The sequence below is a fragment of the Argiope bruennichi genome, chromosome X1 (genome assembly GCF_947563725.1).
Source record: "Argiope bruennichi chromosome X1, qqArgBrue1.1, whole genome shotgun sequence".
In the NCBI taxonomy this organism is placed as follows: Eukaryota; Metazoa; Arthropoda; class Arachnida; order Araneae; family Araneidae; genus Argiope; species Argiope bruennichi.
This window is the reverse complement of record NC_079162.1, coordinates 23,200,260-23,227,937: the sequence shown is the minus strand read 5'-3', so window position 1 is coordinate 23,227,937 and position 27,678 is coordinate 23,200,260. Positions and strand designations below refer to the sequence as shown.

The window sequence follows — 27,678 nt, the reverse complement described above, 5'->3', positions numbered from 1 at the left end:
CAATTTACTCTGCAAGTAAGAATACCGCTTCTTGCATAGACAAGCGACTTTCGTTTTAAAAAAGTGGAAAATGCATCCAAATTTACGTCCAAATAGTCAAAAACTTTACATAAATATAAATTATGCGATACGCTTCTTGATCTATTTGCTTTACAACTCACTTTTATTCTTGTTTCATAAAACTTTCAATCTTTAAAGAGAAAATTTAAGGACCATCAAAAGTCCCTGCTTGTAGCCTTTCACTGCTCTGCACAGATACGATTTACTTTAAAAAATAGTCTTCATCTTTATTGAGTGTTATGTTTCATTGGCAAAGTTTTATATAAAATGGTAGAAGAGTTATCTAAATTCTACTGACCAATGCTTCCCTAATAATATTCGTTGTATCTACAATCAGCATTTCTTCTAAAGGCCATTTCAGTTTTTTTCAGTGATCATGTGTCCTATTTAACCACAAGCAAATGATACAAGATTACTTCGTATATCTACTTTATTGCCCCAATCGGAAACTGACCATCTTTAGATAAACATAAATAGAATACTGATGCTTCTGATAGCAGATTGTGGGGCACACATCACCATACTGATTCAAAATCAATTAAGCGAATCAAGAAAAGTAATATTCTTATTTACTTTTCTTGTGATTATAAAAGCCTTTCATATTCACATGACAGAAAAAAAAACATTCAACATGACGATTGACAAGCTCTCTCCATATCACTAGCACACTAAATTGCCTTTTCTTTTGCCCTTTTTCTCGCTACTGTAAAAGCTCTACGAAACTTTTTCATATTCCACTAAAATGATGGACGCATGCATTACGCATTATTTCAGAAACAAGAGATAATTCTGAAAAGTAGCATCAGTTTGGAAATTAGCAGCCTTAAAATACTCTAAAACCGTCAAAACTTCCTTGACAAATGATTAAAAAAATATGTTTAGTGCAATTATCAATAAGCATTTAAAGTGAGCTTCTATCAGTATTAGTTAATTTCTCATCAGTATCTTTGAAATACTATCATTCTAGTTTAATTACTTGAATACAAAATGTAGCATCTTTTTGTAGCATAATGTAGATACATTAAATCTGCAATCATATCTATTATTTTTCTCATTAGCAATGCAATGTAAATTGATTGGCTTTTAATAATAGGATTTCGTGATGAATAATAATTTTGTGCCTACAAAATTCAAAATCATTTATGTCATTAGCATGATTAATATAATACACTTCATCATAATTTTGTAGACATCGTATTGAAATCGCTACTTCTGATGAGAAACTTTATCGTTATGAAACGAAGTGATACTTTTGTTTAAAAATTTGTACAAAATTTTAAAATTTTTCTATAGTTATGATTAAAATACAATAAATAACATATTACGTGGGTTGGAAATTTAATAATAGAAACCATATGATTACTTGCGATATGGTATTTGTATCAGTTTGAAACTTTATAAGCCTTCAATGAAGTTATCAGCATAATATGAAACTAGTTTCTAGAGATATATAAATCGTAAGAAACCAGTATCTGGTTAAATTAATGTTAAATCTGTTAATGATTAGAATGGAATGGCTTGTCTTTTAAGAATCTCTGAAAAATTTCGGTAACAACCCATGACTGATTTTCTTGTTTGTTGAAGCTAATAGTTATTGTATACAAATTTAAGTCCCTGTGATAATAATTTGTTTTCAAAACAGAAAGAAGCCCTTGGTGACATTAGCTATCGAACTGTTTTAAAGATTTTAAAACCAAAAAATCACTCCGTAAACAGTATTGGTACTCCTTAAAATGTTTTATGATTTCTACATCGTTGTAAACAAATTGTACACAATGATGATGACTTTGTTGAAAGAATACAAACGCTTCAAGTCAATGCCAATGTCGTATCGACTGTAATTATATGGTTGACACTATTAAATTTTTATCCTTCTTAAATTAGGTATAAAAATACTGTAGAATTCTATCTCTAACCTAATATGGCGAACGGGCAGGCCGGATAATAAAAACACTGGGTAAAAAGAATTCTATATAAGTTCACTTTCTATTCCATCCATACTATTAAAATCACAACTTTTATATCAAAATCCTCTATTATTTATATTTTAGATCTCTTAATATAGACCAAATTTTATAAAAAAAAAAGTAATGTATTAAAAATTTATTACAGAAAAGGGAAGTCCAAAGGAATAAAAAAATTAAATACGTTTTTAGGTAAATTTTATAATATCTAACTTAATTGTAAGAAAAATAAAATCGCATACACAGTTCAATAAGAATGCATACACTTTTAGAAAAAACAAAATATTAAATTGAAACAAAGGCTTAATTCTTCCATATATTGATGCGATTATGCTACATTAAAGTGAAAAAAGGGGTCTAAGATGGAAGAATGAAAATCGACTATTTTTAGTTTTGCAAAAAGTCTATGATTGGCAAATTTTCTCTCTTTTAACCATTTTGCTAATTTTAATAAGGAGAATTGTTTTATAACTTGAGACCGAATAGTACGGACTAGATGCGATCCAGATAATGGAGAGTCTACAGTATTTTATTTTCTTAAATAATAACAAAAATATTTAAACTTCGTTAATGATACTCAAGTTTTATATTTTTATCTGATTCTTGATATTGCTGATGAGTACAAATAACAAAAAAATGTCAAGCATTTAGGTAAAATTTATATTTTGTTCCTTTTATTTCAACCTTCATATAAATCATTAGAAGATGCCTGGTACAAAATTAGGTAATCTTTATAAAATAATTTACTGTAGATAGAATACAAGAGATTGATATAGTTTGCAGGTAATCTACAGAAGATCCAGCTATCAGGTCTGACCAAATTGATCATCATTGTCATAATCCAATTATTTCTATAAATCATATCAAATATATCAAAAAAGGCTTCTTTTTACGAAATTCTTTAACGTGCATTTTAAGAATGCAATAAATCTACATTTGTTTCGCATATGTAAATATGTATGCTAAGAATAGGATAGCTTCTGCAACAAAGACATCCCATGTAAAAAAAAATCTGCTATAGCGTTCAACTAATTTTGCATTGTATTTTTATTTAATATCTTTTTCAAAAGTTTATAAATGTATGCGCGTGAAAACTTTTAAGCGGCTATTAAACACACTGAGTGCATGAAAGGTTTTGAATCCATCATGTAATTAATTTTAATAAAAGTACAATGCTTGCATAACTTCTTAAAAGCTTTATTTTTTCCAGGGCGCCGGGTGCACGGCGTTAGTCGTTGCAGTCATCGCCCGAAAACTCGAGCTGAGCAGAGCAGAGAAGCACGTCCACAACTTCATGATGGACACTCAGCTGACCAAAAGGGTGAGAAAATATAATGACTATTCCCATTTTTATCCTTTATTAAAATCAATAGCGAGTAGACAAAGTAAAAAAAAAAAAAAAAAAAAATCTACTTTTCTTATACAGAACGACTCGAATGGTACAAATCGACAAGCATAAAAGATCCACTCAAATATACCAAATTAATTTAGTTGCATAGAAATATACAGGTGGAAACGCCACATATCCACTCGAGATGACGTTATTTGGCTTAAAGTGAATCGACCACTCCTTTCATTATTATTCCAATCTAAAGCGTATATAAAGTACTCTAAAATTACACAGTTCTGAGAAAACAGGCAGGCTGAAAATGAATAAACGATGTGTCATGTCCAAGATTTCCAAACAGCCCTTATACCAAGAACTGCTTAGGCATTAGCACCGGAAGTTATATCAACTGTCATCTTCTCTTATTGGGATTGTTGATTTAATTTCACATAATTTTCGTTAAAATGTGTAAACAATTCATGAGGGAACATGCTCTGTTTTAAAAAATTGTAACAATAAAAATCTCTCTCTCTTTCCCATTAGCTGTCACGCGAAGTAATTTTATGTTTTATGTAAAGACAATTGTCTAACTGCATCCTACATTTGTTAATCTTTGAATGGAACAATTATGACTGGATAGCCTATTTACCTTCAGATAAATCAATGCGCTGTTAGTTCACACGCGCATTATTAGTTAATACGCACATCCATCCCTATGCAGAAGTGATTTTTTTTAAATGTCTCACTTGCATTTAAAGTCTATTGATTTTTTTAATCACCCTATTTACGTATATATTACCTGCAAATGCGTCCCTACTCATCTCAAGCTTTCCGTCAAGAAAGGCATTTTTACATAAAACCATCACTTTAACATTTAACCTTAAACTTTAAATGAAAATCAGAAATGATAATGATTTTTATTTTTGTTTCCTTTAAAGTTAAGGAATGCTGCCGCCAACGTTCTCAGAGAAACATGGCTTATATACAAACACACAAAACTCGACAAGAGGGTAAACCAGTCGAAAGTTAGAGCTCATCAACGCAAATTCCTCCTAGCTATTTACTGGTAAGTTGATCTGTACTTCTTTATAGTAATATGTTTCTGTTGCTTGGGCGTGTGGGTGGGTGTTGATAATCAAAAATACTACCACTATTAACCTGCGTTTTAGCATACGTTTAGAAACCTAATACCATTCTCATGTCTTAAGTCTAATTTCACTCATGATCATTTCTCATTGTGATTTACATTTATAAACACCATCAATTGCTTAGAATGAGTGTGGTTGCAAAGAATTCAAATATTTTACTGAAAATTAGAAGACGTAATATTCAAACAATGTAACTATCAACATAATCTTACCATTTCTATAATGCAATACCTTTCCGGAGAGCTCGGCTTTGTATTGTGTTGCTAAGTCAACGATATTCATTTTTGTAATCCATTAAAAGTCTACACAAAATGAGGCTACTACACTCACTCCTTTGGATTATAAAATAAAAACCAAGCATTCATTTAAAACCAAGCATATGTTCAATACACATTATCAATCGGAACTTCAAGGAAGAACAAAAAACGATGAACAGAATTGATTTCGATTATTTCATTGCAAATTTCGATTATTTAATTGCAAAAAAACATTTAGCATTACGGAATAGCAAGTCTATACAATTACCATAATTATATAACAGATTTTTATTTTTTTCTGAAGTTGGTAAAGCCTTAAAAAATTCTGATTTAATCATTTAGTAAGTTACGTTAGCTCGTTTATAATTTCTGTTTCAATCATTTATTAATTTCAAATGATATTCAATACAGCAATGCTCTTTTACTCTCATATCATATTTTGATCTCAACAATGTAATTATGTAGCATAAATTCTAAATTTTCTGTCCTCGTAAAATTTCGAGTGTTTGGACTTTTTTCATGGACTCTACATTAATTTTTTTTTCCATAGACTAGATATTTACATCGATTGTCTGTATGTCTGACTAATGGGCATTAACATTATTTTTATAGTCTCAGGAAAGTGAAAATGGATCAAAGAAAACTTATGGATAATGCAAATACCATCACAGATATGGCAAAGGTAATATTTTGTGTGGATTTTTTTGCTTAATTATCATTATTTAATTACCTAGATTGTGTAATTAGAAATACTAAAATGCGCTCATACTTATATATTTCGTTAATCATACACCGTATCGAAGAGAAAGCCAGTAACAAAGATAGGAAAAATTATCATTTTCATTACCTTGGAACTAACACGTCTGAATACAAAAGCAATCTTTGCTTATATTTCAAAGCGTTGTTGATTATTTTTATTCCAAAATATTCCAGGTAATATCTTTATCTACATTCGTATTGAAAGCAGCAAAATTAACTTCGTTTTTAATTTGGATGGTCCAAATAATTTTCATTTGCAAGGAAAAAAACCTAAACCTTTATGCTATATAATTAATTTGGTAAAAATTCACAGGTACAGAAAATATGAAATGATATATTCAAGTAATAATTTCAATTTATGTGCGTTCTAAAAATCAATTCTTTTCTAATCATTCAAGTTCAGGCTTCACATTTTTTGAGTTCAGTAGGTTCTTATTTTCCTACGATGATCTCTAAATACTAAAAACCAAAAATTCTTTCTCTGCAAAATTCCTTTCTAATGCTGAATGAGTTCAAAATACAGAATGGTTATAATTAAAGTGATCCTATTCAAACTTATATAGAGACCGTCCTAGTCGACGTATTATGTTGAAACTTGTGCTTTATTATTTGGATCATGGAAAAAAATCTAAAAATTAATAATTCAATTTTCGACTACCAGTTGAAGAAGAGGCTCATAAAGGACAAAAAAAAATTTGAAATAAAGCTTTATTTAATCACATCACTTGTTAGTGTGCATTCCATTTACGTCAATCACGTATATCATGAAGTATTTTTTGAGAAATTGCAGCAGCATGTAATTCTTGCTTTCACTTCAGGCAGATTCTGTATGCTTTAATGAATCCCCAACAGCAGAAATCACAGGGATTCAAGTCTGGAAAACGAAGAGTCCAAACAGTCAGAAAATATTTCGAAATTACTGAATCATCTCCAAAGTAAACACAAAGCAATTCCTCTATTTATCGGACAATATGGGGTGTTACACCATTTTGCAAGAGCTCAGTGGTCGCAGAACACTCGAGTTTTTGTGAAGTAAGAATGAATTGCTGGCTGAAGAATGAAATCAGCTGTACAACTGTACCATACAGTAATGTAATCGGAATGCAGAGGCTGATAATGTACAACGTTAGGACCTTATATGCGACATTCTGAGAACTCACTGCTCCATCTAGGGTAAAATGCATCTCATATGACTATAAAGTGTGTGCCCAAGGTCATATATTGTCAACGACTATTCTGATTAAAAACCAGGAGGCAAAATCCATACGTTGTTCTGGGTCTGGGTCTTAATTTTTCTTATCTTAGACCAGAGGAGATGCAAACAAGTAACACAGCTTGAGCACTTGTCAAAGAATATTGGAAACAGGACACTCTTTCAACCTCAGAAATAACTAATTCTTCTACTCTTTCATTCGAAATCCGTTTCCATCCTTTTTCTGGTAGCACACCCTCTCTTCAAATTTAGTAATTATCTTTTACAATCCATTCTTCGTGATAGGAACTTTTCACAAGCCTTTGAAGCGTCGACATTCTCTTAATGCAGCTAAACCATTATTGCAATTCGGTTTAAAGACCAGTGAATTATGATTTTAGATACTGACTACTGACATTTTTTAAATGGCCCTAATTTACATGACGACCATTTTACACTGCATAAAAAGCACCATTTAGTGGTCAAATTTTAAACTATTATAATTTTTTTTTAGTTTTTTTTCCTCTGTGGTCCATACAATGCATAAATCAAGTTTCAAAGAAGTACGTCAATCGAGCTCTACGTAGATCTCTATAGGGTCACTTTTAATTATAACCATCCTTTGCTTACACACTGGCGCTGCTTCCTGTTTTCTACGTTCCTCTTCGGACTACGTCTTCTGCTGACCATAACTCTTACAAAGAAATAATAATACTATATAAAAATTGGAATATTTTTATAACATTATGAAATTATTTAAGGACGTCACTCTTAATTCTTCTTTAACCAAATAATGTTTTACTTACATATAATTTTAATACGACTCTTATTCATTTTGAGGAGTAATTCTAGCTTCTATATTTTCTTCGCTAAAAAATTCAGTTAAGGCAGCTCTTCAATAAAAGAAATAGTGTCAAATGATAATCCTTTTATCTTCAATGCTCAACAGACAGGATCTAAAAGAATTTTTATCTTTAATAAAATACCGACACCTTTATTGTAGCATCTTTTCTAATATCAAGAGGCATATATAGAAAATAAATTTTACTCAAAATATAGAATATATTTTTTATCTGCAAGAACCTCTTCTAGTAAGTCCTGCTTTAATTACTTTTGTTGCGTAAATGAAGCGTGATTAGCACTTCTGGAAACTATAAATTCTTTGAAGTTTCAAACTCCATTGCCATTAACATGAAGGACAGCGCTTTTTTGTGATAACTTAATGTAATATTCTATATTCTTTCTATAGTTATTTCTCATGTACATCTCTAAAGTTTTTCAAAAATAGGTCAAAGGATTTAAATTATTCTCAATGAAGTATATGTGTTAGTTATTTTTTCATAAGTGTTTCTATTTTTCTTATATTTTATCCTAGACTCAGAACTCTGTTTTTGAAATGGTATCTGAAATGAATCAACGGCATGAGGTATTAGAAGAAAGAGTGTTGTCCTTAGAAGATCGTCTCCAAGTTATTCAAGAACAGTTAGAAGCACTTCCGGATGTATTGACTAAAGCTTTGTCAGCACTTCCGTCAATGAATTCCACTGAAAGTCAACCAGCAGGTGGTACCCAACAGCGACAACCGTCATCGCAACAACCAAGTAGTCGGCATACATTTTTGCATCCTGATGATGCAGCGACATTGGCAAATCGACCCAATTGGACATCAGTGAATTTAGGAGGTAGTAACAGGACTCCTGTTCCACCAACTTTAGTGCCCCGCGCTTTATCTACTGAAAACTGAACGTTCTACTTCAATGAAGATTCAACATGAACATGAACGTGTTCATCAGAATTACTGAGTTAACTTATTTAAGAAAGCATATTGCTTTCTAACTCAGGACCACGATTAACAATGGATAAAGGTCCGAAATTTCAACTAGAAACTGTGAAATAGTGATCTTTATTTCATTTATTCCACAACATGTAAGTCATTAGACTCATCTCAATACAAGAAAAATTGCAGAACAAAAATCTTTATTTCATTTAAAGAAAAAAATAGCTCGAAACAAGGTTGATGAATTTTTTGCTGATTCAATTTGGGTCTTGAAAGTTCATTACGAGAGTGATGAATTTCATTGATAAGCATTAATGCAGCAAAAAACAGCAGATGTGGCCGTACAGAATGTTAAAACAAGCACGCACAATAATTAAATGCACTGACACTGAGATTTTTTATTTTTAATTCATAAAATTCATTGTTTATTGTGGAATAATCCAAAAAATAACTATCACGCTGATTGCAATTAAGTAATCACGCTCAAAACTACCATAAATCGAAAAAGATTTTGCTTATCTCTTTTAATCAGTACTTTATGGTAAGAATTTAAAATATTGTATTTTGTTCGAAAACTATTTAGTTTTATTCTAGTAATTATTTGTTTCCGCTTTTTGCTTCATAGATTAATAAAATTTTAATCAAAAATTGCCCAGAAACAGAATAAAAAAATCAACATTCTTAAAAATAGATAATCTATGGCAGAATGTGTGAACTTAGTATCTGAGAAACATACTCAAAATAAGATCGGTAAATACGGATTAAGAATTTAGAAATAAAAATAGCAAACAAAGTGTGCTTTTTAGTTTTATGAAGATTGAGTGGTTACGTTCTTTAGCAAGAATGCATTAAATTATAAGATCAATGATTTTGTCGTAAGTGAAAGAAAAGAAATTATCCAAAAATTAGCTCTGCTGAACAATTCCAAAGACAGTACTCTGAAAGAATCATCAAGATGTATCACACTGTCACTCAGCCTAACTTTTACAGCAGTAACGACGTCCACGGAATGAACTAACTTCCTGGTGCTTATATTCAGAGAACTCTGGAGCGAATCGCATAACTAAAGGCCTTATTTTGCTTAAAGAATTTCACACATTTAATACACGTTCGATCAAAAAATCAAGCCAGTTGACACTTGCTTTGTAAAGAAGTTATGTTGCGACTTTTTTGTGCTTTGCAGCAAGTTTCTGTTCATTGATGCGACCTGCAGAAGACCGTGTCGTATATATATAAATATATATATTATTGCCTTACGCTTAGACGTTTAATATATTTCACAGAGTAAGAGACTTAGCAAGCATTGTAGATCAAGACTCCTAATTTTTAATTCCAAGATTCATGTGAAAACTTGGAAATGGTTATTCGGAATACTAGTACCCTATGATTAGCTGTTTCAAATATTTATATAAAATATGGGATAGGAAAATCCTGTGTAAATATGTGAGTGAAGCTTAGCAAGTAAGATGATACTTACGTGCTCTGTTGTAAAATCACATAAAAGATGGTACAGTAGCAGAGCAGCAGGTAAATTTAAATGGACTGCAGAATGTATTTTTCGATATATTAATGTGATATGAAAGAGGTGCCGATTATATTGACCAAATATACCATTTGCAAGCACAATAAGTGATTTCATTTGCTTAAAATGTCTGACATATAAATACCATGTAATACTTTTGTTTTATAATGAACTTGCTTAAAATCAGCTGTAACTTCAGAGCTTTTTTTTTCTTTTTTTTTTTTCGTTATTTATAATTAACTAAATATTGAGGGTTCATGATGCGCAAAACAAATGCCACATTTTAAACATCAAAACATCTGAAGACAAGAATTGTCTTTAAAGTAGAATTTCTTTAATTACTTTGAGCAGAAGTGAAATACAAACATTTTATATAAAACTTATAAGCAAAGCTCTCGCTCATGTTGTAAACATTTTGAATTATAACACATTTTAAATTAAGCTATGCAATCTAAAACCATTTTTAGTTCTACTTTAAAGTAAAAGCACATTCTATCGGCGTTTTTTCACACACTAATCTTTGCATTTTTATGAACAAATAACACATGATATTAAATAAATGTTATTAGCTTAATTATTTCAAAAACATCAAATAGAAAATTTGTTCATCTTTTTTTTATTTCTTTTATGCAATGAAACACGTCTTTCATCGCGAAATAAAATATTTTAACTTCATAATGAAAGAAAAGGATATGCAAAAATGTTCTCATTATTTAATTCTTTTAATGAAACATCTGAATTTCCTAGTAAAACATTTTGCATGAAAGTAACCCTAAGAAGCTCAAAGAACAAGCTTTAAAATATGATGGTGTAATACTAGCGTTTGCCAAAAACTCGTACTTTCTATAATAAATAAACTTTTGAAAAAATGAGCAGTTTTAACTCTGCTTTAAATATTCAAATTTTGCTTTGTTAAAATATGCAACAATGCAAAAACAGTTCTAAATCTATGGAGCTTCGATAATGCAGGACTTTTCTCTTAGACAGTATAGGATCTTGTAGTAATATAAGAGTTTCACCGTTTTAATGCCTAAGGTTTCATTTGGAATCGGGTATTTTAGGTTTCCTTTTTGCAGCCAAGTCAGACCTATACACTTATTTGAAGATCTTAGCTTAAGAACTGCAAAAGGTATTTAAAAACTCGCTATTTTTATACATAATTTTAGCTGAGTTAATTCGCACTTAACAATGTAACTTATTAGCAGGACTTGAAAAGTAACAATTTATTCAGCGTAGTTTAATTATAAGCTATATTAAATCATCAATTTTTTAAAAATTGAAAAACTAAACATATTTGTTTCGGGCTCAAAAAGAGTTTATGAAATATTATTGACTCAAAAAGAGTTTATGAAATATTATTTTAAAAAATACCATCGTGACTGAAAACTCTTAATTAGAATTTTCAACAGGAAAATTCCTCTCTGCTCCATTCGATCTTTCATAATCATTTTCAGTCAAATTTTTATCAGTACTGTCAGCTTAAAATCTGATTACATCTAAAATGAATCACATTTACAAATGTGGAAATTTTGAAGTCTCTCTCTGAAGTTCTGATGAATAAACAAGAATTTTAAAATATATCCGTAAAGAACTTGACTTTGTTATATTTTTCATCATAGCAAAAATGATCATTATTTGAAAAGAGTGTAAGAATAATTATCATTTACTGTGAAGTTATCGAAACGCATTTTCGTATCAAAATGGATTGTACATGAAGAAAAATTAACTATCCTCTGCACTGTAAAATCACTACTCAATCCAATTTATTTGATATACTTATGATGTTTATATCTCTCGTAGTAGATACAAAAAAATTTATATTATATATTGCTTACCAAATGTATTTTAATCCTTTCACTGCTGAATATAAGTTTTTCCCAGTTTTGTCCTCACTGTAAAAAGGAATTTTATTTCAATATATTCCTGATATTATTGCATAACACAAAATTCTTATATTGCTCCATTATATTTTCAATCAGAAAATTTTATAGATTCTTTGCTTCGCACTATCCATACATTTATGATTTTATTGCGAATATATTCTTTTCTTTAGATATCTTATTACAATCCTAGCAGTGAAAGGTTTGAATTTCCTGTTTGTGTAAAACACATACATCTTTTCTGTGAAATATAAGTTGAATGTAAAGTGCTTTATACTTCGGGTAGATCAACAAAAGTTAGATATTTTAGAAAACTATGACACAAAAATTTAAGTGACTCCAAAAACAACAGGTATGAAAGTATCCTTGTATGAGAAAGAGTTACTTTCTTAGATCAACGTTGGTTTGTATTTTTTTTTCCTATTTTTTTCTGTTAAATAAGTCCCCGTTTATATTTTTTTTTATATTTATACTTTCAGGATTTCAGGCTTTTATTACCCAAATGGTTAATATTTTAAATTAAAATCCTTGAAAATATTATAAAATAAAATTATAATATTGTTATAGTATAAGTTTGGTGATGTTAAATGTGAAATTACTGCAAAAGTTTTAATAAAAATCGCCAATGAATCATCTTCTAATAAGAAAAATTAAATCACAAATTGTTAGGCTATTTCACATAAGTCAGTCCATATTACATGTATGTAAAAAAATAAGTCATGACATTGAGGCATACTTATTAAAAAAAATCCGTCGATAAACAAAAAAGTAGGTTAAATATATTTATTTGGAAAATTTTATTGAAGTATTGCAAATCAAGATAATTTTCTGGGGTATCTCTGCTAACCAGTGCTGAAGATTGATTTGTTGTTCAATATTTTTCAGACCTCGAAACTCATATATGCAATTTCATTTGTAGTATGTGCCCATCTCAGATAAAAGGACCTAAAATTACGGATAAACGGGAGACTAATATTTTTTTTTTCTTTCATTTAGTTCCATTTTTTTAAGAAATAAAAATTTTATTAATAATAAAATGAATAAATAAAAATTTTATTAATAATAGAATTAAATTTTTTTAATTAACTAAATTGAATTTTGAAAAATTAAATAAAGAATGAATTTCCTCAGATCATATTATTTAGAAAATAATGTCGGCTTAATTTAGTAAATAATTGTAGATAATCTTGTAGCTCATTTGAATATTACTGATTTCCTTGTAGGAATATGTTTCCATTTCCTCTGATAATATGGTAAAAGTTCCTGGTTAACTAAAAGTGTCAAGGGTTTTTAGCCTTTTTCCAGGTTTGACCTACAACCACCTAACATTTAAACTATCCCAGTGAAGTTTAGAAAATATGGCCACTTTATCTAAAAACGTTTCCCATAATTAAAAAAGAATGTGTAAATTATAATTCTTAGTCTTATCCATACGCAAAGCACGGAAAATTATTTCCTCTACAACTGCAGATTTCTGCCAGCACTATGAAAAAACTAATAATTGGAGAAACGTACAAAATCTTAAAATTACCTGCAATATCGAAGTTCTTTTTTATTCTAAATTATTAAACTGCAAAACAAGCTTAAAATGGTCAAATTATGATTTATTGTTTTTACAAAGCCTTGCTATCATGTTAAGATATTCAAAGAAAGAAAATTTTCAGTGTAATGATAAAATAATTTGAAATACAAAATAACTGTTTTGCTCTTTAGTATTTGGAGCATTTCAGAAGGCATGAAGTTTTCTGAAAATGATGTCAAACATTTTTCTTTAAAGATTCTGTTTATTTAAAAACCTTAACTCGCTAGAATTCAGTTTCTTAGTTTAAAGAATCTTCTTGAAATCATGACTGATTATAAAGTTGAAATAATAATCATGTTCATAAGCATTACATATCAATCCCCATGTCATTAAATAGAAATAAAGACGAGATTAGATAATATGTCAACTCATGTGAAAGCTGAAAATATTAATAGTATTAGATTACATAAATTAATGCTGTTATTTTTAATGCAGTAATTAAAAGTTATCTTCCAATATGAGGCAAGGCTTATAAAATATAGAAAATCGATTGTACCTTTTTTGTACGTTTTTGCCGAAATATATGATCAACGTTAATTAGCCCACCATTCATCTTCTGAATGTAGTTTTAAATTTATTAAAATGATTAATTGCATAGAATTTATTTCATTTTAATATAATAAACTAATTTTAATTCTTGATGAATTTGAGTTAGACCAACCTGTCGATTTCATTTAATATTGTTCAAAAAATTGCAGAGTAAGTATTTAATGCTATTAAAAGAATTTCTTCTAATATTTCTTAATTTAACTAAATTATTCGGCAGTTAAAAAACTGTCCAAATTTTCTGGCATTTTCTCAATTTTTGTTTATATAATTTTTTTTAATGTTTTTTAGCTGCTCAGAAAATTTTCTTAAAATTTGTATTTAGAAATTTATTAACAAAAGTATATTTGCCGCATTTTATTAACTGTATCAAAAATATTTTTCCACGAACTTGTATAAATCTTTCATTAATTTAAAAAGGAAAATAAAGCAATCTTCAGATTTTACGATTGCCTTTCAATGTTCATAATTAAATACACTACAAGATTCATAAAACGTGTATGTGTGTTTTTTTAATTTTTAATTTATTATTTTTAAAGTTTTATTTTAAAAGTAGTTGAATGGAAAACTTACATTAATGCATAAAGATATCCTTTTCTGTTTTAAAATTGTTTAAAAAATAGTATCGATAGTTAATCAAAATCATCCTCTGTATGTTAATATTAAAAAAGCAAGTATTTTCATTTGAATCGAATATCAGAATGGAATTTTCTAAGTGTAATCATTTTTATTCTTTATTTCCCAATTATTGCATTTGCAAATGAAAGACACAGTGAAAAATCATTAAAGTGATTTCTTACTATAACAATTACTGACTGGAAATTATCTTTTAATTGTACTTGTACAGTTCAAAATGATAAAGTTTCTAATTCATAAAATATTATATTACATGTTGATGCAATGTTAGACACTATCAATATATTTTTAATCAGAACTGAATAGTACCAGTATATGTATTGCGTAATAAATATAAAATGTAAACATCACAAATATATCAACTATTAGCATCTAATAATTTTCATATTGAGCTTTGAAGTGTTTTTAATTATTATTATAATGCCCCATTTAAAAACCTATGGCAATTGTTTTATCAAAGAAACAATGTATAAACTCCTGCGCATATTCTTAAAGGGAAGTCTATGATGTATCATATGGATAATAAACTATGGTAGATTATTTTCGAAAAAAAAATGTTATAACCACTTCAATGTACACTTCCCACTACTTATTATAAATACCAAAATATAGATTTCATTCTTTTTCAAAATACAAATGTCATTATTTCTTTTGAATGCTAATATAAGCTTGGATGTGGCCTTTGCATTATAAAGATCTCCAGCTGTGATTTTACAATTAATATAGTTATTTTGACTAAACTGTGAATATATTTAAGCTATATTATGTATCCCACAATTACTTTTGTTTACATACTTCAAAGGAATGGTAATATTAAGTTTTTGAGACTTGTGTATATTTATATCCTTATCTGATGTAATAATTCACACTGAATTCATGTATAAAATTATTTAAACTGTATTACAAACACAAATTTCGTAAAAATAAAATGTAGAAATATTGATTATAATTCTTTTTATTCGCAGATTGCATTCGTATATGTATGATTAAAATGCACTCAGACACATAGTATTTTACATAAATAAAAAATGTATCAAAAAACTTTTAAATGCATGTGTTTATTTTCCTGTCCTTATGGAAAGGGCAGGTGGCTTTCTTTTCTTAGTTAATCCAACATACTAAAGAAAAAATTGTCATTTTAAAGAAACTTGCGTTTATTGCATTTCACAATGTTTATAGATATTTTTAACCCTTTCGCGACGGGTATGTCATATAGGCATCACCTACGAACGTCTCTCCTAGCCGGGCGTACCATCCGTGCATTTCTGGAAATCGAACTCATGGAACAGTAATGCATATGTGCATTTTAAACTGGAACAATTTTTAATCGCCATTAACTCTATCCGTTTTCATGTAGTCCATCTAAGAGTGTTAATTCAACTACGAACTGTTGAACAGCACTTTGCAAAAAATACTGTCAATTATTTTCCTTACAAAATGTGTTAAAATAAAAATTGCATTTCAAGAAGTATGACCTTGAATGCCATAGAAAAAATTCGTAAAATTATGATGATATTTTTAAACTAAGTGGCAGTCTTCCGCAGATCAAAGCGTAAAATAAAGAATTAGAATTTGACACGCATCCCGGTATATTTCAGAATCTAGTTTTGATCACGCCAAATCACCACGAGCTAACAACTAAAAGCAGAAAGAAAAAACGTATTGATTTGGAAACAAATTTATTCTTATTTATTTTGCTGTGATATTTAAAATTTCTGATATTCTCAGAAAGTCTTTTTCAACCGAGTATAAATTAATAAAATCCCTGCAAGAATAAATTGTTTTCTGAATTTACAAAAATTCCTTTTTAAGCACATCATCTTTAGTTGTGGCGGGTTTAAAGTACCCTAAAAAGCTCCAAACTAACTTGATTTCCGATATCATGCTATCCACCCTCTCTCTCCTTCAGTAGTAGGCGAGGGGCTATCAATAAGAAATTGTTGCCATCCTGTTTACTTCTAACTTATGGACAGTTAAAAATCCCACCTTAATGATTACTTAGAAGGGTAGTGAACTGTAGGCCTTTATGTATCAGTTCGCTGGTAATCTATCCATTTAATTTATTATCCTGCTGGTGGCAAGCCTTTTAGTGTGCTAACCACCGAAAGTGATCAACTTTTTGAGTTCAGCAATAAGGATGGTTGACGTTCTAGGAAATTATATTTTTCTGCAAAACAACAACTAAATGACAGACTTTGGCAAACATCAGTACATAAAACACTCAATTTTTCACTTAGGCGAAACTGTTATCTCCTGAAAGAAGTGGGTGATTGAGATTAATAACATCAAAGGCTGTTATCCCCTGTTTCCAGATGAAGATAACAAAAATTTATATCCATAAATACAAGAGCACGCACATAAACAAAAACAAATTGAAGTTTCAGTCAGTTAACAGTTACAAAGCGATTTATATCATGCTCGAGATTCTGAATTTCCAGTGAAAAGAAGCGGTACAAAAAGATGGACAATCAGTTCCCGCAACACGAATTGGTGATACAGGAAAGAGACTCAAAAAGGTCACAACAGAACGTGGTCATAAAATTTAATGTATATTGAAGTGCTTCAGTGCTTGAAGAGAAACTTGTAGATTTCTTTTGTTTGCAGTTATTTTACCCAAAACATTTTTGCAGGAGATATCATGTTTATCTAATTGCAGAAAAGTCCACAACTTGTCTCTATAATATGAATACTTTTTGCTCAAGAGAATTATGTGTTCAATATCATTAGTACTATTACATTCGTGACAAAGGGGATCATTATGAAGGTTAAAACGATTCAACAGTTCTGGTGTTGTAATTGTTTTGCTGATTAGTCGGGCCAAAACAACATCTTCCCTCCGATTTTTGGACCAAGAAGATAGTGCTTCAATACTAGGGATGTCTCCTAAAGTGATGAAATATTCACTGTTTCTATAATTATTGACAGTGATTTGATGGACGCATTTTTGAGGCTTGAAATTATATCTTCAGGAGAGATCCATTCAATCCAAGGTGTATTTTCTGTAACTTCTTTGGCTAAGCGATCTACAAGCTCGTTCCAGATTATATTCGAGTGACCAGGTACCTACAGGATCTTTTGGTTTAGTATGGTTCAAGTTTCAACTTTGGTGGCTATACGTTGAATAATTTTTGGCGACTGTATGTAAATATTTTTCAACGATGTAAGCGCAGAGTAGCTATCTGTAAGAATCAGAAAAGCTTTTCCAGGAACAACGAGAACATCTAATGCTTCGGCAATGGCTAAACTTTCTGCAGTAAAAATGGAGTTGACAGGATGGACTCGAAACATGAACTTTTGGATGGAAGAAAAACCAGCAATTGAGGTGTGCTGGGGTGTTTTCGATACATCAGTAGCAATGATAAAATGATCAGGAAAGAAATTCCGAATGCATTCATTAAAATAGTTGTTAATTTCAATCAAAGAACGATTTTTATTTTGAAATTTAAAATCCGTAAGGAAAATTTCAAAGTGATTAGAGTTGATCGATGGTTTTTCAGGCAAGGTGATAATTTAGCTGGTAGAAACGTTTAAATTATTGAGTATAAACGAGATGGATTTTTTGTCTTTGATAGTTAATTGAATTTCCTGATTATTATGGTATTGCTCTGTTAAAAGTGGAGTATGTACACCATTGGCAATTTGCTTAATTAAAAACTGGGAAGCTAATCTCTTGATTTTTTTCAGAAAGAATTTCCTGAGAAGAAATTTTCAACAGGACAACATTCGGGATCCATTTTGGGAGGCCTAAAGCAATTCTCATGGCTATAGTTTGTATTGCGTTGTATGCTTTAAATTGAGTCTCGGAAAACCTGTTAATTACTGTGCAATAATAATAAAAAAATTCTGAAAATGCTATTATTTGTGATATTAATAATATCTTTAGTTCTGGGGCCATGGTTTTTTGATGCAAATATTTCTAGACCATTTATCTTTTTAAGTGCATGATTTCTAAGATTTTTGAAGATTACTGAGCTTTGATTCTTTTTAGAAAAATGAATTCTAAGAAATTTAATCGTTTCATTCCATTTTAAAGGGTAACCCGCGTAAGAAATGCGTGGGTAAGTTGTAATTTTTTTCTTGGACAGTTCAGCTATTGCACTTTTTTCTGGAGTAATTTCTAGTTTCCAATAATTGCACCATTTGTATATGTTTTCCATTGTGTTTTGAATTTTTTTATAATAATCTCCCAGGAGTGATGGCTACAAAAGACAAAGATATCATCCGCAAAGATAGTACATTCGACCCCTTCCTCTATGGTTTCGTGGAAGTCGTGCATAAAGATAACAAACAAAATTGGTGATAAAACATTGCACTGAGGTAACCCTATGTTCAGTGTTCTGTTACTAGAAAGGGAGTGCCTCCAGCGAATCTGGAAAGTTCTGGCTTACAGGAAGTTGAATAACCTCTTTGTTATGTTGCCTGTTATACCAAGCTGTAAGCATTTAAAAATAAGGCTGTCAATATGAACAGAATCATAAGCACTTTTGATATAAAGATTCACACCAACGAAGGTTCTTTTTGTTCGTGTGCTTCTGTGATTTTTTCCTGAATATTGTAAATTGCAGTTTGGTTATTTCTGAAGTGCATGAACCCATGTAAACTATTATGCAGCTTTTTGTTACAAGTTAGATAGTAAGTAATGCGTTGAGTGAGGATACGTTCAAAGACTTTTCAAAAAACTGAGGTTAGGGCAATGGGCCGATAAGAAGAAACTTTGGTTTTGTCTTTTTTTGGTTTTGAAGTCGGAATTATTAGAGCGTGTTTCCATTGTTTGGGTATGTTAGCCGACTCAAATTGGTGTTGAAATAGTTCCAAAATAATTTGAAGTTGATTGTTGTTGAGATGTTTGAGCCAGATGGCTGGGATGTTGTCAGCTCCAGGCGTAGAGTTTTTGGTTTTATGGATTGCTTTCTTAAGTTCCCAAATTTCGAATTTTCTGTTGAGGAAATAATTTATTCCAGAGAAATCTAAAGGAAAGGTTTAATATTTGCATTTTGATTAGAAAGGGTCTTTGCGAATAACTCGCTTTGATGTGCCTGATCGTAAATACAGCGGTTATTTTGTATTATAATACTATTGTGTAAGGTGTTCGGATTTGTGTGATTCGAAAGTTTATTTAGAATTTTAAAAAACATTTTTGGATTACGAGATATTAAGCAAATTTTTTCCCAATATTCTCTTTTCGCCTTTTTAACATAGAAACGAAACCAACTTGCAAATTTTTTGTATTTTATCCAATCTGTTTCAGAAATGTTTCTGATTGCTTTTTTCCGAAAGTACTTTATTGAGCTTTTCATATTTATGACAAGGAAGATAAGACTTATTCGACAATAATTTAAGTGAAGTATTTTGGGTTATTATCTCAGCTGCGTTCATCGTAATTCCTTCAATGGAATATTGGTTGGCATTATTAAAAAATTCGTGTGTTTGTTATATGATCCTCATTCAATTAATTGTTTTTAAGTTGCGGCTGACATTTTCTATAACCGACCAGGAAATAACTATCGAGTTGTGATCGCTATCGAAAGTTGAATCCATTACATAACAAGAAGTTTGGTTATAAATATCAGATGAACAGCGAGTAAGATCTAAGACAGATTGAGTTCTTAAGGAGCTGTGTGTAGGGATAGTTGTAATGAGAATTATGAACCGTGAATAAGTAAGCCAATCAACGAAATCGTTACTCAGAGCCGATGAACGGAATGCTCCCCAAAGAGTGTGGTGCAAATTAAAATCGCCAAAGATGAAAGTAGGTAAGGTTAGTGAATCCCAAAGGTGTTTTGCTTGAGTAATATCAATGCCCCGTGGAACATATAAATTGATAATGTTGAATTTGATATTCTGGAATTGTATTTCTACTGTCAAAAGCTCCAAGTTAAGATCTTCTCTAATATTGTTAGGAATTATTCTTCCGGACATGTTAGCCGGAATGCAAATCAGAAGTCCACCACCTGGTCTATTTTTCCTGTGTGAACGGAAAAAAAAATTTTGTTCTGAAAGGAAAAAGATTCGGTTTCAGAAAGAAAAGTCTCTTGAAAAACCCAAAAGGACAGATAAAAGGGTATTTAGAAACTGCTCCCAGCTTGGGGCTTTAAAAAGGACAAAAACAAACTCGAATTTTGAAAAGAGGGAAAAGGAATACCACCATTTAGGAACTCGAAGAGCAAATACAGGAACAAAAGAGGATCGATACCAATCAGCAATTTGTTTCAAAAAATTTCTTAAAATCCATGGCACCGTTAATTCTCTGATATGAAGACTGATTCTTCTGAACCAAAAAGAAAAGAGGAGCTTCCATGGTTTCCATCCTAAAGCTGATCAAATAAAAAAACTATTAGTCAGTTCTCAAGGATAAGGATTCTGGTCGAAGTTCTGATGCGTAGCTCCCATTCTCTACCATCAAGGTAGATCTAAGGAGGTTGGGGACCCAAACGGAAATTCTTAGATAGCCTCGATTCCCATCCAATTCGTGCAAATCTATGGAATCGTAAAAGTGTAAATTAAACAGTTTTAAAAAACATTCTTTTATTATAGCGCTAAAAAGCTGAAATTTTTATTTTAATTTTTTCCCGTTATTTTAAGGATTTTATAAAAACGTTTTAAATCATATATTTTCATGTTTTCAAAATAACTATTAGAAACAAAAAAAAGAGGATCAACTCGAAGATCAGAAAATCTGTCTCGAAACTCAACTCAAACTTTTCATTCGTTATCATGGCGACACTATTAATTCCCTTAATTCTCATCTTAACATTTGACAAATCTTTTTATTTTTATTTCTTCTTGAACATCAATTGGAGAATTTATATCTGCAAATATTTAAAGAATCTTTTTAAATAATGTTTTTATAAGCAAATAATTAATGCAACAAATGTAATGTAAATGTGAAAAGCATAGGGATTTTGCTAAATTGGAGCCGATAAAAACCACAGCAAAATTCGGCTTATCTAAAAATTTTAGATAAGAAAAAAACCTTATTCAAAAACGAGCATAGCAAGAGAAAATGATAGTTTTTAAAATAAAGATGGCAAGGAAAGATTTATTTTTAATATGTGGCGATTATCACTACCTGCTATACCGGCTGGCCGGCCATTGTCTTATATTTTTTCGGCTCCAACCAACTACTTCTACTTGTTCTATCTTAAGTTTTTTAGTTGTTATGTTTTGTTTTTGTTATTATCGTCTTGTACAGCATTTTTAAATTGAAATACCTACTTCCCACAAGTGATTAGTCGGATTTTATTATTTTTCTCTGCTTCAAATTGTGGAAATGTGCACCATCAATTTTAAATACAAGGTATGTTTAGTTTTTGAGTATTTTTGCTTTTGATTGTGCAGCTGTTCTGTATTGGTGTAAAGTGGCTAGTGAAGTGAAAGTAGATATATTTATTTAATTAAATCGCGCTGCATTTAAGACACTTGCTTTTAGAAAGTAATTCAGAATAGCGTTTGTCCAATTAGAATCAATTACAATTAGAATGTATTATAACAGAAATTGTTTCAGAAGGCTTAGTATTGTTCCGTTTCATTGTTAATATCTGTTTTGATTGTGATGTTTTGGTTTTTTATAAGAAGCCTAATACGATCCCCTTTTTCCGACATTCTATACATAAATTCTCTATCAAAACAATATGCAAACTTTTAAAAAGTTAAAGCACTTAGAAGATTTTCAACTCGGCAATAAAACTTAACAACTTTTAATGCAGATGAAAGAAATGAATATTGTCGTGTTTATGACAAAGTTTTAAAACATCTTTTTTACAGCATTTACTTGTTACAAAGCAAAACATCTTGCCGGTTTTTGATGAAGATTTAGAGAAATTAGCTTAAAATGATGATAAAATCAGTAAAACAACAGGTACTGTTGTGGTTCGTGAGTATCAATAAACCCTTGAAGAGCGTTAAAAGCAAAGCTGAAAGTTGCCCAAGCAGGTTCTCAGCCTGTTTACGCACTTATTTCGAAGAAGCAACAGACATTTATGTTCGAAATCTCGTCCGCGATCACATTCTACCACAGATACTAATACTGCTGATAAAAAGGGTATGGAACTATGTTTTCACCCGTAAACTTTAAAATCGTAAACAAATAGCGATGGCTTATTTGTTTACAACTGCAGTTCTAAACTCAAATTTTTAATAGATATTGGTGTAACTTGTTTTCCTAGTTTCTTTTACAAATTTAAGTAAGCGTGACACGAATTTATGTTGCAAATTCTTCAATCATCCGAATTATATTACTAGACATTTACCATGAGACTTTGGCCTGCGATGGATATTTGCATGAAATTTTATGATTGTAGATATCTCTCAACCTATTCCAAGAGCAGATTTTTTAGAAAGATTTGAATTTCTTATGGACAGCTAAAATCGTCGATCAGTTGAAAAGTTGACGCCCCTTAAGTTGAATGCTAAAACTTGCAATAACCCTTTAATTGACTTAATGATAATTTTGAACGATTCAACTTATCGACTGCTTTCTGTATTTCTCAATATAACCAAACCTGCTCTCAATTTAATACAGAAAAACATTCAGCGAATATATACTCACTAAATGACTTCCGATATCCAGTAAACCGAGACAATTCACACTTAAAAAATTAAAAATACTCAAAATATGAATTACATTCACTATTAAAACAAAGCATTTTAATCCTAACAACCCATGGGTTGATCCATTTCCAGTTGGATGACACTTGGTGCATACGAGGTGATTTTTCCAGATTAAGAACAATTACAATTCCGGATAAATATCCTTTGCCTCATATTTAAATTTGTTCTATGTAATTAAATGACAAAACATTTTTTTTTTCATTGACTGAATTTGGTTAAAGTTTACACTCGGATACTAAAGAACCATTCGGTATCAAAAAAAAATAACATACTATAACTATTGGAATTTTTGAGTTTATTTGCATACCATTCGGCGTTACGAATGCAGGCCAAACGTTGCAGAGATTTATGAATAAAATTTTACGCAGTTTAAATTTGCATATTTACTCAAATGGGAATCTTGTCGCCTCTGAAGATTTCTCCACACATTTGTATGACTTCCGATAAGTGTTTCAACGACTTGGTCGATATCACGTAGTTTAAACATTATATTGCTGGTCAAATAGAATGTCTTTTCTTTGTATTTGATTCTCAAGGAAGGTACTTCCTTTTTGCCTGGAAAGATTAAAGATGTTTCTAAATTTCCATTATTTAAAGAGAGTTTGATTTGTGTCGTTTCCTATAATAATTAATTTTTGTTGCTTTTTTTCTTACCCGAACAGTGTATGCAGAAGCTCATATTTGTATCTTAATCAAAGATAATAAGATAATAAGAAATGTGCTAAGACGTGAATACAGTAAACTCCAGATACGCTTGATTCTTCCGAGGCATATAAGAACTTATTAATGCCGCATTTCTGGCATACCCAAAGAACGATGCGAAATAATTTTTTATGACTAATGCAATTGATTACGTTTAAGGTGATTTGAACCAATATATATGTTATTGTCAATGTGATTAATTTTTTACAATAAATAATAATTGCGGCTTATATTAAAAATAATCGATAATTTTTAATAATAACCTGTCATTGTGATGAATCAATTAATCATTTTTACCGGATTCCATTACTATAGTGGAATACCGGATAGATTATTCCAATGCTATAGTAGAAACTGTCTCTTTTTGTAACTGAGATCTACTTGCTAACTAAACTTAAATATGAAACTATATCTAAGGAACAGGAGTTAAGACTTTAATGGAAAACATTTTAGAATTTAATTTTAAACCTATTAAGCACAATTAATGTTTGATGTCCCAATTTTCCCTATATTCCTTCCTTTTCAAGAACTTTTTTAAAAAATGCTGTTTTTCATACTATTTATATCCTATCTCATCTTGGAAGGGAAATCACAGCTAAATTAAGGACTTATGTATCTGGCCTGCATCCAAATCTCCTAAAGCTACATTGCCTACCAGAAAAATAAAATATTGAGACATTCCATTTCCCCTATAGGACAATTTTTTTCTCTAGTTTTATGTTTAGTCATATTCATCTCAACACATCTGAGCTGTTACCACCATTTAAAGGTGGCCAAAATTTTCCCAGCTGCTTAATATGAAAGCCGAAAGCTTTGTTGAAACATTTTAAAGTGTGGATTACAAGGTTTGGAAGACATTATAACAACAAATTGCATCTCACAGTTCAAAACGGAGCTATTTCATGCCCAATTTTTTGCTTCACAGGGAATCCTAGCGAAAAACTATCAACTGACTTCATTAGTGGAAAGATTTCGTCAATAATTAAAGGAGGCTCTTAGATCCCTTTCTCTTTCCACAACACGGGGTATGAATATCTTCCAATAACCATGCTGCCCTCCTTTGCAAAGTGAAAGTGGATTTAGCTCCTCTGCAGTGAGCCCTTGCGTCATTCTGAAAAAAATTTTGGGCACTAGTCCTCCAACTCCTGAATTTATCCAAACACTTAAAAATACCTTCCGGAGTTTATAGCCAGTTCCAGCTTCAAATCAAGCAAAACACAAGGTATTTCTGCAGAAGGATTTAGATTCAGCTTCTCACCTTTTTGTCCAGCGAGACATTTCGACCTCTGTGAGAACTCTATAATATAGAATACAAAGTTTTACACAGATGGGACAAAATGTTTACCTTGGGCATGCATAGACAAAGACGAACTATTACAATAGACAGAATTAATCTTAATAATGACAATCTTCAACCTCCAAACATTCCTTCTAATACTCTTTAACAAAATAAAACGTAATATGGATGTAACATGAGGTTTTACCTTTCTTCTTCGGTCGACTCGTAGCCAACCATCGATTTCATGGGGAAGTACTGTGGTGTCTTATCATTATCTGCCAGGCTAACTGGCGGACATGCATTTGGTATTTTTTCGGTTCGAACCAGCTATTTCTACTTACTAAATTTTAATTCTACTTGTGTAATTTTTGTAGATGATCAGTTGTCTTGTTATTAAAAAATCATAGCATTTGTATAACCTTGAAACTGAAATAGAAGGCTCCTTCTATCCATAAGTATTTAATGGTTTTAATAAATAATGCATATAAAATTAATAAACTGAAAATCTAAAAATAATTCTGAAATTTTAATAAATAAAACAATAATATTTGTTAAAAAGTTTAATTATCTTAAGATAAAATTTTTAATAAACTTACATGATATTTTAAAATTTAATTTAAAAAATCTCAAATTAAGAAATTTTTTCTTGATTTTTTATTGGATGTATGTAGAGCAGATAAATTCTCGATTGAATTAAAATATCATAGAATTAATGTAATGTAAGTTGAATTAATATATAAGCATAAAAAAATGTATTCATTATATGCATATTTTGTAGTTTCGTCTTCATATGCAAAATAAGCATAAGAAATTGGAATTACAGATGATAAGACATAATAACATAAATTATATTAATTTAGTCTTAGTTGGAAATTTGGTTTTATGATACAATCGTATTTTATACTATCCTATTGACCGTTGACTTTCTAACAGTTGAGATTTCTTAAAATTTCAAATTCAAGTATTGAACACAAACTCTTAAGGGAAAACTTAAGGAACGTTGTAAACCGGCCGAGTATGTTTCAGTTTTCCCCTGCCTTAATATTCATGTTAGAGATGAACGAGAACAGGCGGTCAATATAATTGCAAACAATGCACGAATTTGATTTGGTTGTGACTTGGTGGACGAGTCTTTAATGCTTACATCTAGTATCGGTTGTTCTCCAATAAATTCAGAGCTTGACATGTGTAACAGCGTTTTTATTTCTCATTTGCTTGAAAGTCGTTGGGGCGGACACATTTACAGGATGTCCCACAAGGTATGCAGCGTCTAATATTTACAGATTCGGATAGAACACGTCAAGACGAGTATTTTGATGTATAACATGTGGGGTCCCAGAATATGGCGTCATGGTCTAATTACATGAAGAACGTTAGTTGTGAATCCGTCAGTTTGTATTCCAAATTACGATGCAGATGATGATTTGCACAAAATGGAAGCTACCCTAGGTGACTATGGAAATTTGTGGCAACCAATGAGAGGAAAAGTGCACTTGTAAGAAATGAATACAGATGCAAATTCTTATGCAGCTCTATTCCCTTACAAAATTCAAATCAATCACCATTGGCCGATTTGGACGAGGTGAATGGTTTAACGAGACTTGATTTTGCAGGCACGATGATTAATAAGGTTGAAAGTGGAGAAATTGATTTTAATCGTATCTGGTTCAATGATGAGGCGTATTTCCACTGAAAATCTTCATTACGCAATAGTTCGGCCACATCACCCACTTAGGCTCACAGTTGTACATTATCTGACAAAGGCTTCATTGGACCATTTTTTTAATTAAAAATCTCAACGGTGAAGCTTATTTTGGCGTGTTGAATGATAGTGCCATCCCATTCTTGGACGGCATAGACAAGATAAGCGATTATTAGTTTATGTAAGATGGTGCTAGACCTCACCGGATTCAGCGAAACTTGGATCTCTTAACGGAACATTTTCACGATAGACTGATCAGTTTGGATTCCGTTATGAGAACAGGTAATGGTATAGAGTGTCTCCTTTACTCGCCGAATCTTAACCCGTGTGACTATTTTTTATGGTGACATCTGAAAGACATAGTGTATCTCACACAGCCCTCAACATTGGATGACTTGAGAGCAGCAATTGAAACAAATGTGAAGGAAATTGGAACAGATGTTTCGCAGAAAGCAGTTGCGAACTTCTATTTCAGACTTCATGAAGTCTGGAATAGAAGTGGTCAAATGACCATGTCATTTATCAGAATGGCCGACATTTCAAAAATCTGTTGTGTTGAAAGTTCTCAATAATCATTGATTTCCACTTTTTTTTTCTCTCATTTCTTGAAGTTTTCATGACAGAAACTTCACACCTTAATTTGGCTTAGTTAGACTTAATTAGACTAACATTCGGGGACTCCACATGTTAAACATCTAAATACTCGTCATGACGTGTTCTATCCGAATATGTAAA

General features: G+C 30.7%; 1 protein-coding gene across 4 annotated transcripts in view; it reads left to right on the top strand.

The window, feature by feature from the left end:
* LOC129958200 (small conductance calcium-activated potassium channel protein 1-like) overlaps nt 1-10,133 on the top strand; it is a 603,543-nt gene extending 593,410 nt beyond the window's left edge. For all 4 annotated transcript variants that reach the window (XM_056070473.1, XM_056070474.1, XM_056070471.1 and 1 more), the window contains 4 exons: nt 3,235-3,345; nt 4,290-4,417; nt 5,369-5,438; nt 8,083-10,133. In XM_056070473.1, the coding sequence (XP_055926448.1) occupies nt 3,235-3,345; nt 4,290-4,417; nt 5,369-5,438; nt 8,083-8,451 (678 nt within the window). In that variant the 3' untranslated portion in view covers nt 8,452-10,133. The remainder of the gene's footprint in view (nt 1-3,234; nt 3,346-4,289; nt 4,418-5,368; nt 5,439-8,082) is intronic.
* Nucleotides 10,134-27,678: the final 17,545 nt, after the last annotated feature.